The sequence below is a fragment of the Dermacentor silvarum genome, chromosome 4, assembly GCF_013339745.2.
Source record: "Dermacentor silvarum isolate Dsil-2018 chromosome 4, BIME_Dsil_1.4, whole genome shotgun sequence".
Classification (NCBI taxonomy): domain Eukaryota; kingdom Metazoa; phylum Arthropoda; class Arachnida; order Ixodida; family Ixodidae; genus Dermacentor; species Dermacentor silvarum.
Genome location: NC_051157.2, coordinates 99,493,021 through 99,507,132, shown reverse-complemented (window position 1 = coordinate 99,507,132; position 14,112 = coordinate 99,493,021). Strand labels below are relative to the sequence as shown.

General features: G+C 43.9%; 1 protein-coding gene across 1 annotated transcript in view; it reads left to right on the top strand.

Moving 5' to 3' along the window:
* Window positions 1–7,102: 7,102 nt before the first annotated feature.
* Window positions 7,103–14,112, top strand: part of LOC119450445 (paired box protein Pax-6) — an 80,653-nt gene continuing 73,643 nt past the window's right edge. Inside the window, exon 1 of the mRNA XM_037713889.2 lies at window positions 7,103–7,308. Within this exon, the coding sequence (XP_037569817.1) occupies window positions 7,281–7,308 (28 nt within the window). The 5' untranslated portion in view covers window positions 7,103–7,280. The remainder of the gene's footprint in view (window positions 7,309–14,112) is intronic.

Sequence of the window (14,112 nt, the reverse complement as noted above, 5' to 3'; positions counted from 1 at the left end):
GACAGGAAGAGAGTGGTGTGGATCAGATACCAAAACGGGGATAGCCGACCTTCTAGTTGACGTTGAGAGAAAACAAGGAGCTGGGCAGGCCATGTGATGCGTAGGATGGATAACCGGTGGACCATTAGAGTTACAGAATGGATACCAAGAAAAAGGTAAGTGCAGTAGAGGACGGCGAAAAACTAGGTGGGGTGATGAAGTTAGGAAATTTGCATGGGCAAGTTGGAATCAGCTGGCGCAAGACAGGGATAATTGGAGATCGCAGGGAGAAGCCTTCGTCCTGCAGTGGACATAAAAATAGGCTGCTGCTGCTGCTGGTGGTGATGATGATGACGATGATGATGATAGTGTTCATACACGCTTTGCAGGACGCACAAGTTGTTTTGCGTATACCCCACTGTGGCTGCGTCCCTGATCTACCCAATTGTTTGATAAACTTGGCTTTTGTGTGTTAGATTGTATCTTCTATGTCACGCGCATTGTATTTTGTAAAGGTACTTCTGCTTACTAAAGAAAAACGATAGCGAAATTTACTACTTTCTCACAATTTTTTTTTACTTTTTATGAAATCCTACTGTTTTTTCAATAAATAACTGCTAAAAGGTGATCAACTTTACGGCGCACGAGCAACCCTTTTTTTCATTTTTGGCATGCATAGCCTAAAATACACTGATCATAATTCAGCTTCCAGGTACCAGATGTCATCTGAGGCTCTTCTAAAACTGGGTTGAAGAATTGAAACAAGGAAATTTTTTTCATTAGTTGGGGTGTTCGAGATTTCCTATGCGCCATGTGGTTTTTTGAAAAACGCACAATGCCAGTATTTTTTATGGTCATTGCATTGTGTTGCTGCTTCGCAGGTGGTTCGTATTGTAGAGCTAACAAATTGCACTGGATCCACGCCAGCACAAACTTCAAGATACCCCTTTTGCCAGCGTAAGAATCTACAGATTTCTGTACATGATCGTTCAAGCAAGAATGTAATACCATATTTAATGACGTGTGGCAAAACCAGCGCCAACACCACTGGTCACCAGCATTTACTGATAAGCAATACCCAAAGAGTGCGCTGTATGTGATAATACATAAGCTGCCTGCCTATAATCTGTAAAACAGGACTACGCGAATGAAAGCCGACTGTGGTTATCAGATATCTTGTTAAAAGAAAACTTGTCACGTTTTTATTAGTTTACATAATTTTTACCCAGCTAACACGGAAAACATTATATGACATCTTTCTCTCATCGAATAAAATTACTGATTCTTTGTCATCATAATTAATTGTTGAGGTTTTTGAAACGTTGCATTTGCTTCTGTTAAAATGTGGATGTGATCTTGTCTGATGTTGTTGTGCAAAGAAAATTTCCCGTACGAATTAAGTGTTAGAATTATCTTGTCTGCATTTTATTGTGCTTAGAAAACACCCTTTATGCTTGTCTGCTCCTCATCTTGTTCAAACGTTGCTTCCTTGATATGTCGTATATGTTGTTGTATAGGAACCGTCGCGTCGTCAAGATCCTTGTAAAAGTAGCTTCTAGCGGCTGCCGGCGCGATCCTTTTTGTAACGAAAAGGAAGGACAAAAAAATTATTTGATTTGATTTGGCATGGCCTTGTTTGCGCGGCGTCGGCCAGTTATACTATATATATATATATATATATATATATATATATATATATATATATATTATAATCTTCCCGTCAGTGTATGCCATTGCAATTAACTGTGTGCCAGGAAAATATTATATATATATATATATATATATATATATATATATATATATATATATATAGTATAGTCTATGTTTATCATGTATGCAGGTTTGTAATGTCTGCCGCATATAAATGGGCACAAAATATACGTTGTATTTGATTATCCTAAATGCTATGATCATTAAGAATATGAAACTCCAAATATAATTATTTATATGTTTTTTCCCTGTGCGGTATTGCCTTTTGATTGTATATACATGGTGTCCCAACTATCATGTACCAAGATTTCAAAATATGCAATTGCCACGTAGCTGGACAGAACCAAGGTGTGGTTGTTTGCCATCGTTTGGAGGTACTTATTATTTCTTGCATTCCACCTAATTACATAATTAGGCTTAATTAATTTTTCAACTTCTGAAATATTATAGTCAGATGAAAAGTGTAAATGAGAAAATTATAGAGCAACATGAAAAACTCCCGCTACAGCTTTCTGTTGCTCAATACGTGCTACATAAAAGTGTTTTTCCGAGCGTGAAAGAAGCCCGCGAACTGCCTTCGGGATCTGCCCACATTTTTAGAATTCACGTTCTTCGCATTCACATTCACATTTTTTAATGCGTTGCATTCTTAGGGTATACTTTACGTATACTACTCTGGGGAAGAGAAGAAGTAGATCTTAATGAAGAGAAAGGAGAAGAGGTCGAGGAGAAGAGGAGAAGTGGGAGCACAGGGAGAGGTAGGTGGCAGGTGATTATGGTATGGTAATACACACGTTGCCCAATATGCGGATGTGCGCTTTAGACATACACGCAGGAGTAATCTTGTCCACACAAAACGTCATCGCGCAAACACATTTCGCCCTGTCTTCATTTCTCAAAAGACCTGTTTTCACAGGTCCTATAGAGACGACCCTCTAAGCCCGTCTCGCACAGAAAGTTCAAAAGTGGTTTTATGGTGTGTTGGGCATGATCAACTCTTCTCCACGCACCTAAAATCTTTTTTTTTTCCGAAAAGGGGCGGGAGTCCAAACAGTCAACGCTATACACGTGTCCGTCACTCGGCCGCATATTATGCAAATTATGTGGTCTCGGGAGTGTGACAGACGCTGCGGTCAGGGCCCCGTTCTCGTCCAATCTTGTGAAGGTATAGGCGAGTGCTACGCCACACCGAGCCGTAATCGATGCATGAATGTTTCTTGGCCTCTCCGTAGTCGAAGTGGAAGCCGGAATCACAAACCAGCGTCAAGACTATGGAAGCGCTCTTGCCGATGTTGGGGGTTGTCCCATTGTCGCGCCATGGAGGTTTTGGTGGAGCTATAGAGCAAGGCGTTGACGTCATACCGGGAAAAATGAAGTTTTATAATCTTCCCGTCAGTGTGTGCCATTTTAATTAACTGTGTGCCAGGAAAATTAAAGTGATGAAAGGAGCATGCGAAACCTGCCTTTTACAGTTTATTTAAAAGGGTTGTTGTAAATCTAAAAACCTAAAGACATCTTCTGGGGAAACTATATTGCATGCTCTGATAAAATTAAATGTGGATGGAATGTTAAGTGTTTTGTATATAGTTCGTGAAGATGAATCTGTCTTTCTTTCTCGAAAGTTGGACGTGTTATTAAAATGTGATTCACGGTATAAGAGGCTTTTTGCAGTGGTCACACTCTGTTTTTTGTTTTGTTTTTCTCCTCTGAGTAGGCAACTGTGGGTCAGGTGTGTGGGATCCTATGCGAAGGCGACATAAAATCACTTCGATGTATCGTTGTTGGTGGGTAAACGACTTTCCTTCTTTTAGAACAGGTTTAACGGTTTGGAATTTGCTGCGTACCCTGCAGGAGTCCCATTCTTCCTGCCACTTTGTTGATGCTAACTGGGGGATCTATAGGTATATGCAGCTCTATAAAGATGAAAAAAGAACCCTTAAATTTATTCGATGCTCCGCTCAAGGACAGCAAACTCGACGCTTTAGCAGGCTGCGCCATAAACGCCACAAACACACTAGGTATATGCGATGCTCTTCAATGAACATCTCGCTAACTTGGGTAACTGAGTATGTGCCACTGAATGTGCGGCAAGCGAGGGAACAGCGTTCGCAGGCACCGGCGCGCCGTGCATTTCGGAGGCCACGCGCAGGGTTCGCAGTGGTGGCGCTAGATGGCGCCGAGTGTTCTTAGGGGAAGCGCGAAAGAGAAGTCCAGCTGCAGTATACACGCGCCTCATACATAACTCGTTTCGACGGTGTCAATATACGTGGTGTGGGACGTATGTATTGATTCAGTGCTAACGCACTGCCGACGACAGTCGTCGTGAGATGGGTTCTGTCCCAATTTTTGTGGAATAGGTAGACAGCAAGAAAAAAAAAAAGGGTCTGACTATGCCATGCAAGAAGGCTGTTCGGATTAGAATCATTCCCCAGGCACGAAAGTACGGGAAAAAAGTTCTTTATCTGAAAGATATTGGCAGGTATAGATTTATAATTGTGGTTTTGTTTTGCAGGAAGGTTTGCTAAGACAATGCTTTAAAATTTACAGAAAAGATGCGTTACGTGTGCATGCCACCATTACACCGCATTGTCATCGAGGCGCTCCTTGTGGGAACGGCTGCCGGCACACATAAGCCGGCGTAAACACCAACGAAACAATCGTCAAGTGTACATGGGACGACAAAGGCGAGCGCTGCAAGCTTAGCACCCCGAAGTATAGTTCCCTGTACGGCCTTATATGTATACAAAAAAGTACATCGCTGAAAATAAAATAAAAAATCACGCAGACTGAGCGGACCCGAGTTAATGACAGTGCTAAGCAGCTCCAAAGAATGTATGTTTGTAGTTTCACATGCTTTCATGACTCAAGCCATGCTTAAGATCATTCTTCGCTTGACATCACTGTGCACTGTTCAGTAACAGTCGTCACTTCCTTTATCTGAAAGCAAGCAATCTTGTCCACCCAAAAGGTGGTTCGCGTATCGGTGGCATGGCGAGATTTGTAGTTCTCCGGTTCGACAGGATGCATGAGTCAGGAACAACTGCGCGCTCCAAAAACATACACCTCGACAACGGAACATTTCGGCGGACGTGAGTTCAAGATGCAGGGTCCGGACCGTATACGGCTTGACCGTACGTTATGACCATTATAGTATAAGTACAGACGCTACAATCACTGGACTACAACGGCAACGACGCTTGACACTATGGGACATCAGGCAGAAACCAACACACACACACACACACACACACACACACACACACACACACACACACACACACACACACATATATATATATATATATATATATATATATATATATATATATATATATATATATATATATATATATTATTCTACCAAGCATACGTATGCATATATATATATATATATATATATACGTTATACTCCAGTTATTGCGCTGTAAGATGGTTCACAAATGTGTAGCCACCAACTATAGTCCAGTAAGCATCTGCATCAAAATTTTAAAAGTGCCTACCGAAGTGACCACACTTAAGTGGAACCTGATATATATAGTTGATCCTGATACATAAGAACTGTCGGCGCTTCAATGGGACATAATTACTTAACGTTGCGCCCACATAAGCAAGCTCGATCATCTATAGGTCGTCAGTTCGTCTCTCAGGTTCAAAGTGTCATAATTTCTATATAGAGGAGCGACCACACTGATATAAAACAGTTCCTGCTATACGTGCCGTGTGGCCTTGAGGCTTCTGACAGAGATGGCTCAAGGTGTTCGAATTATCGAGTTGACTGAATGGGAGACATTGCAACACGGATACACCTCGAGAGTAAACTTGAGTCCAAAAGTCGCTTTTTGACAAGGAAGGCAACTCTTATAACAAAACCAGGCTCTGGCTAATCTCGCATATGAACCCTGACACAACTGAACAGCTGGGGCTAACGTCCGACCATCCTTCAGTGCACGATGTTTAGCTTTGGGTTGGGTGCGGCGCCAATATGCTGCATCTAATTGGTTCTCGAAAAAAAAAAATGCCACTAAACCTTAACGCACCATCAAGTTGGCAGAAGGGGGAAGACGGGCACGGAACGCGCCACTCCGGGTGCGCTAGTTACGTCGCCCGTGTACCACACTGAGAGCACACCGGGTGACACTGTGCACGCGTGCGTTTCATATTGGCTTTCATTTTTGCCACCGATGTTCGATGCTGCTGCTGCTGCTGCAACGAGCCGCCCTCTCAATCTCTGCCGAACGGCGTTTGTTGCGCAACGGTTTGACGTCGACGCGCGCGCGCGCGCGCGCCTCACGCATCACGTGACACCCCACCTTCCTCCGCAACGCTTCCCATATCGTTTTGTAAGCGTGGCCCCCCTTCCACCCCCTGCTTTGACGGGTAGGAGTGTGAGGTAAGCCTCGTTTAACGGCTTCGTATCCTTGCCTCGCGGAACAAATTCAACACTAACGCCCCACACCCGTGCGTCCATATAACACGGGACGCACGTGGACCTCGCGGGAAAGCCTTCCTCAGAGGCCTCGCTTTCTCCGCCTCCTCACATCTCTCTCTCTCTCTGATCACGCGCGAGCAGCTCTCACTGCTCTCTCCCTTTGACGTGGCCAACATTTAGCGCTTAACCTTCGCTATACCCTCCTCTCCGCTCTTCAAAAATCGCAGTCCCCCCTCCGCCGCCCCTCCACCCATTTATGGATTCCATCCGTTAAAGAAACCAATCTATCCGGAACGGAAGTGTCGTCGTCGTCACCGGCGTAGCCAGCAGCGCGCCCGTCATTGTTTACACGACTGAACGCGCGCGAGCGAGCCGACCAGCCAGCCGGGCAGCAGCAGCAGACAGCCGGGCCGCAGTGTTGGCGGTGGTGGTGCCTTGCCCGTGCAGGAACCGGCCCGGCACGCGAACGCCAGCTGGCGCCGCGCCGGTCGCAGGAGCGACTTGTACCCTCTCTCTATCTTCTCATTGCCTCTCTCTCTCTCTCATGCCTCCTCAATCGGCAGACCCCCCCTCCTTCCCTCTCTCTCATCCCCAGAAGAAAAAGAGAGAAGTGGGGCCGGTCCCCAGGTAACCAGAAGGGCGTAGACGCCGCCACGTCGGGCGGGGCCTAGAAAAATTTGAGGGCGTGGTCATTGATAAAGAGGGGCGGTGCCTGCAGCGGAGGTGCTGGGGGTGAGCAGGAGGTGGGGGGAGGCTTTTCAGCTTCCACGGAGGCCTCGCAGGTCCCGACGTTGTTGGGTCTGCATCTGTTGGCCCCCCCAAACGTCCCTCCCTCTCGTTTGCACTGCTACGTAAGGAAGGGGGGTTACCCCAGCGGCGGTTGTCGTAAGGAGGGCGCAAATGTGTAGGGGGCGCATAGTTGGCGCGCCGGAGGAAGGAAAGAGGGGGGCGAGGAGGGGACAACTGCGACCAGAGAGCCGCGTCGTCGAGCGCACGGCCGGCGGCGGCGGCGGCAGCGCGTTTCAAGATGGCAGCCAAGCGGAGACGCTGAGAGGAAAGCGGCCCGAAAAGCGCGCGCGTGTGTGTGTGCGTGTGTCACGACCGGGAGCGTGCGTCGATCGGCGGGCGCGATCGGCCCCTGCAACCCCCCGGCCCGAGCGCCATGCGACACTGGGACTGCCACACGGACGGTGAGTGCCTCGAGCTCGTCGACCGACGACCGTCGGAAAACACGGATACCACACGACCTGAGCGCGCGGGCTGGCGCTCACGTGACTGCTGTCTCAAACGACTGTTTTCACTTGCCGAGCGTGCCGGGAGAACGATTATACGCGCTCCGTCAACGACGCCCGGTTTAGCGTTTGGCCGATCCCTTGGCTGCACCGCGGAGAGAAAGAGCACGTGGGTTTTGACGCGTTTGCCGGTAGGCAAGAGCACAGGTTTATACCGATGGTTGGAATCTACGCAGCTAAGATATAGGCGGCTAATAATGCGTTAAGGATCCAACAAACGATGTATTTGCGCTGGTATTCGTAGTTATAGTGTAGCATATATATTCGCCGCAAGAACGACCGACTGTCACGGAAGGTTCGTTAACAAGCTGACAGAGCCATTAAGCAGAGTCAGATACCGAATCATGCGATGCTATATACTCGAAGTTCCTTACGATTATATTTTCGACTGCGAAAACCGTTGTGCGCGTGGGCTTAGCTCTGTGTGGTTGTGATACTGTGTTCAATGCATACTTTTCTTCACAGCCGGAGTGAATTCGCAGTATACGGATCAGTTACCTATATCCGATTAGCACGCTGCCGAAGACATCGTTCATTCTTTTTTACCATAACGCTTCAGTGAAGCACTTCCGGTGATCTCGGCAAATTATATAGGAGCGGGGAAACAATGGACTGCTTCGTAACGTGTTGACTGCACGAGACTTCTCACGCACTGCTGCGTCCGTCACGGAAACAAAGCGTGCCATCAATGTTATTTTTGTTGGTTTGTTTATTTATTTCCTCGTATTATGTGTGTGGAGGGACTCGCTTCAGCGAATCCAAAGGACTATAATATAGGCTATATACGCTTCAAGTTTCGCGTGCTTAAATCACAATTTTGAGCTGTCAAATAACTTGGCGCACAGCATAAGTGACATGCCAGGCATTACATGTTTAACAACCATATGACGCAATAGTCCTCTTCTGTTTTTTTTTCTTCATTCATGCATTCATATATACGTTTTACTTTGTCGTCGTCGTGGTCACATGGTGATGATATATAATTAGTGGGGAGCTTCTGCGACAACGACGTGTAGAGCAACGCTGCTAATGCACAGAAATAACAATGCATTTAGGAGTATGACATTATCGCCGTGATGTTACCCTTCGTCGTTTATGTGTGCACGAATATGTATACTGTCTGAAAGCAAGAAATGTTCCTTATTAAATCGATTATGTGCGCTAATAAAGCTATAATCGGCGCACCGTGCACCTTTCACTGGGATTCGTTATCGCGTCTTTTTCTCTCGGATTATCTGTAAAGACGCGCACGACCAACCCTAATTGATCGCCTTAGTCGCCGCGCGCACCTTCGCGTTGATGGATAAACTAAAATTGATGGCCTCAAATTCTACGTCTTTGTCGAAGATTCTGCTTCTTAAACGAGTATATAGTTATGTTAACACCCTTGTAAGCGTGGCTTATTGGTTCGTTCGTGTACTCTGAGTGTATACAGATTTCAAATCGTTAGTTTTCTCTTCATATGGAGTTGTCTGAATTAATATCGATCGCAAGTATAATGCGCCTATATATATACACACACACACACACATTCAGATATATATAGCATATATATATAGATATATATAGCATTCAGATATATATATATATATATATATATATATATATATATGTGTGTGTGTGTGTGTGTGTGTGTGTGTGTGTGTGTGTGTGTGTGTGTGTGTGTGTGTGTAACGACAAAATTCGACAGGAACTCCTTCTCTTCCTCCGGTCCAGCTATTTGTCCAGAGACTCTTAAGTGGGTTGCTTTATAGAAAGTCTGTTGATATAGTGATCGACAGAAAAGCACATGGTCATAAGTTCACTGCCGATTACCTTCGAACTTTCTATGCAGAACAACGTTGCATAAAATAACGAAGCGGCCGAACTCATGCTTCAGCGCCGATGAGTTCATAGGGCAGCCGATATTTAAAGGGAAACCAAAGAGAAACCATAAGTCTGCTCAGACTAATACAGTATTCTTCCATAACAATATTTTCGATAATTTCGCGGTAATACATTCATTTTCAAAAGAAAGAAAGAAATAAGAAACGTCGAAGTTCAAATGTATATATATATATATATATATATATATTGCACAGAAACCCTAGTGCCGGTATACACGTCAGTATGACGTATCATGGATTTCAAAATATTATCTAGTATTAGACCGTCATGGCTCAGCAGTAGTTTTTGAAGCTGGCTAAGTTAAGCATTTGGCTATTTTAATGCACATTGCAGTCTCTCTTAACCGATATATAGTCTCGAGCGCGTGTCGTCACAATCTATATGACCTCACGGCCGAATCGGGTGCGGGAACTAAGGTGGCGTCGCCACATATATATTTTGTACTTGCGTCTTTTCTGGTATATACATTTGCGCCCTTAATTAAGGGCAATCGCTGTCTATAACTCAGCCCCTTAATTCTCATCCTTAAGTATACTATAGCACCACTGAACGCATCTTTTTCTCTAATGGCCCTTTAAAACCAGGTCGACAGACGTACGTTGCATTCAATTCCCGTTTGCCTCACCTTATGCGCTGTACACCTGTGACGAATGCTGTTTGAAGAAGCTCTATATACGAAATCGAAAGCTTGGCTGAGGGCTATACAGCTTTGACTTCACTGCGCAGGCTGAGTGACGATAGCCTTAATCGGCACATACATGAGCGAGACTTCATAAAACAAAAAGGAGTTCGGACATTCTGTACAAATTACCACTGCATCTCGACTACAGTTTTCAGCCATATATATATATATATATATATATATATATATATATATATATATAGGCCTTAATCATGTATATAGTATCATGTATGGGCCTTAATCTAGATTTGCACTTGTGACCGCATAACGTCTCCGGATAGTCTTTAGACAAAAGTCGGTAAAATAACTATTTATATAGTCTATATAGTTGTTCGTATATAGACTTGCAAATGGGTTGTTTGCAGAAAGCCTACTTGCATTCGTCAACAGAGGGATTAAAGCCATATGTAGGTCTAGAGGTTGCATGCCTTTAACCCTTTACCACTTTCTGCAGACTATCTAAATATATGTGCACTGAGGCCGGGGCGCATGCTTCTTCTATATATACTTATAGTTCCCCTGAAGTACTGAATTCCAAAGAATTATGAACTATATATATATATATATATATATATATATATATATATATATATATATACTATTTTCTCTCTTAAGCGCATTACCTATATTTCTGCAAGGTGCGGTCACAGTTGTTTAGAATTTTTCGGCGGCGACAGTCTTCGTGTGAACACTCCCACTATATGTAGGGTGCTCTCACTGCAAGCTTTAGAAAGAGAAAATTCAGTGGCGATTCAGAGGTAAATTGATTGAGGTTCTGGATATATATATACTGTTCTTCGTGCCAATATTTGGTGGCTTCTTATGAGACTTGATTATGTATATATACGTTATTTCAATTTGGCGCTCCTAATGCTAACGCATTAAAACAAAAGAAGGAACAGCAGAGGCATATAAATAGTATAACCACGCCTAACCTTGTAGTGGTTTACGTCGTTTCCAAGGTCTGATATAACCACTCGGACACCAACCGAACGCATATACTTGTATGCACTGCTGCGCATATGCAGCCGTCGTAAATGTGCGCGTGTTACGTTAATATTCGTTCGACTAAGTCGACAAGCATAAAAAGCCCTCAGGTTGGGCGAGTCTGCGGACGACGTCGTTATATATCTTGTTGTTCTGCTCTTTATTCGCTGATACCGTGAGCTTCTGCAGTATAACACGACGGCTGAGATATCTCTTATTCGTTTGATCATCCGCACTGCGACAGTATATCTGTTTTGACTTTGTATACTTTAGTTCGCTACGAGTGTTTTCGTGATTATATATGTATAGTTGCTCATGCGTGAAGTATACGTGAAAGCGAGCGGCTGTTTTGCACGTCGGAGACCTCCGCATGCCGAGTAAGGCAAATTGATTGCTCTTTAAGTACGAATAAATTATTTTATGTTTGTTTCAGGTTTTATTTTCTTTACTTCTTTCTTTGGCTTGCAATTATATGGGCGCCGTCCGCTATCTCAACGTATACAAGAGCGCCTGGTATACTTATACAGATGTTATACCGCGTATTGTTAACGATAGTGCCAGACGTACTTGTATAGTAGATACTAATAATGTGCGTAATTAACTTTTCTTTCTCGTGCCGCTGCAGCTGCTTTTTCTGCATGCGCATGTGTGAGCAATTTGATACGTGTTAGCCGTGTCATTTTTTTTTTTTTTACGGTCGAGTAACGTTCGCTCGCTATTACTGCGGGAAAATGAACATTGTATACAATTTTGACAGACTAATAAGCGGGGCTTAATTGCTGCTCGGAAGCATAACGCGCTCGAACAGTGTTCCATTAAACCTGGTGCTTCTGCGAAGACATAAATTACCTTACGGCGCTTGTTGCAATTTAAAAATTGTAGCCGTGAGACTGCAAGGTATATCCACTTTAAAAAAAAAAAAATGTGTGGATAACACCATTTTCGAGAAGAACATGTGCCATCATGGCCAACTAACGGTAAAAATGCACCGTTGTTCCACTTACTTTCTTAATAAAACGTCGTTTCATGCATTGGAGCGCAAAAGTGACTGGACCACCAACGTATTTCTTCGCAAAGTTCTGGAATTAATATCTCGAAACTGGTGTCATCCGGAGAATTGGTGCCGAGTGGATGCGCCTTGCGAACTCCCTCGCTAGAATTTGTTAATTGCAATATGCTCCATAAGTTAATTTCTTGAAAGTTAATTAGTGATCGTTTTAATTCATGAGGATTGTTTTTAATTATTCGATTATGCATTTTAATTTATCGTGCAAGTAATGTCCGCCTCTTCGAGTATAGATCAGCCGAAGGACTAGAATTGTGCTTTCTGTCACAGACGATTTTTAAAAATTGTTTAAGGTCAATTCACAGGAACAACCGGCATACTCGTTTCTCCAGCATACTTTATTTTTGCTTAGCTTCCTAGAGAAATTACTAGAAGGAAACGCGCACGCGTTAGTGTGGTATACGAAACATTCTAGTATGTCCTTTTAGCCAGTGTGGTAATCATTGGTATATAATGCACATACTTGCCTAAACTCCGTCCTTCTGGCTTCAAACGTCTTTGTGGATTGCAAATTATTAATTTTCAACAAGATATAGCGCTCGAAATACGCAACCCTTCTCAAATGGCTACGTTGAAATATTCATGTGCGCGGAGACTTGTTGCTGTCGGGCATTTGAAAAACAACAACGTGATTGATCGGAAATTAAGAAAGATAAAGCGTGCAGTAAATAAAGCCGCAAGAACGTCCGAAGACGCATGCGTGAAGATTAGACAAATGCATACACTATAACATGCAATTATTAGCTTGGTAGCTGATTGATTCGCTGTGCCAGATTTGCCTTTAACAATTTTAGCATATATGGGAGAAGTGCACTATGCACTTTCGCTTTTGTTTGTTTCTTTATCGCTGCGACAGCAGTGGCCTGAAACATGGGTTTGGCGTGTTATTACGTTATTACGTCATTATGATGTCATTGCAACCTTCTCCTCCTTAGCATCGCCCAAATTTCCTCGCGGGCAATATGTAGTTGGGAGCCAAACGCGTCATCCACTAAGGTATATCACGGCAATTTAAAGCGGAACTCTCTTAGCCTGCATGCCCTCGCCGGTTCCGCGTATACATCGATGCATGCTGTTGGATGCTGATGGGTCGGTCGGCATATCGGCGGATACAGATGCTGCTTTTCACGGTGCTCCCGTGGGAGCCGCGATGTTTGATCACGTGGTGGCACGTAATTTGCTTGCGTCAGCCTGCCTCCGCTGTCTTTGTTCGGGATGGCAACCTTGTGTTGGCGGTGCGGCGCAATTAACAGGCTGCTGTTTCAGCCGCTGTCGCCGACAATGACGGGGCGAACAAAAGAAAACGTTAACGAAAAGTTCAGAGGACATGTAAATGTCGCATATCGATCCTTGCGTGTCCATTACGCCTTGTCCAAATGGTTGGAGCAACGCCGTTTACGTATGGTGCGCACATTATATAAGGCGCAGGGATTCCAAGACCTCGTGTTGTGCTAAGAGCCTGATTCGCCTTAATCGCCTGATGCGGTGTTTTTTTTTTTTTTTTGCCATAGCCTGACAACGGTATAGTGCACAAATATAAAAATTGCACGTAATTATATGCTAATGCACTTGTGGTGGATAAACATCGCATGAGGTTTCACGCCGCAGATGACGAAAGTATAAGCACAATTGCAGGCATCACCGTTAGTTATATAGCGTTTGATTAACCCTCTCACTAAAGTTTCGTTTGACTTTTATATATATATATATATATATCAACGTGTGCGCTGGATCTGCATAGTTTCTTTTTTTCGTGGTATTTATTGTACGCGAGAACTGCACATATACTCGCCAACAAGCCACACATGGATGGTCTTAAATGACCTGGAAAGCGTGGTGTGTGTATAACTTGCAACACAGAAAAAGATGAAAGCTTAATTTACCTATAAGGTGGCAACAACAGATAGCTGGTCGATCAAGAGGGGATATATGTCTGGTTGAAACTTCGTTTGGTCATATATATATATATATATATATATATATATATATATATATATATATTCATGAAATGAAAAATCAATCGACTAAACTGCAATTTCGAAGAAACAATGGGCTCAGTATTGCGGTCCAACATATGCGA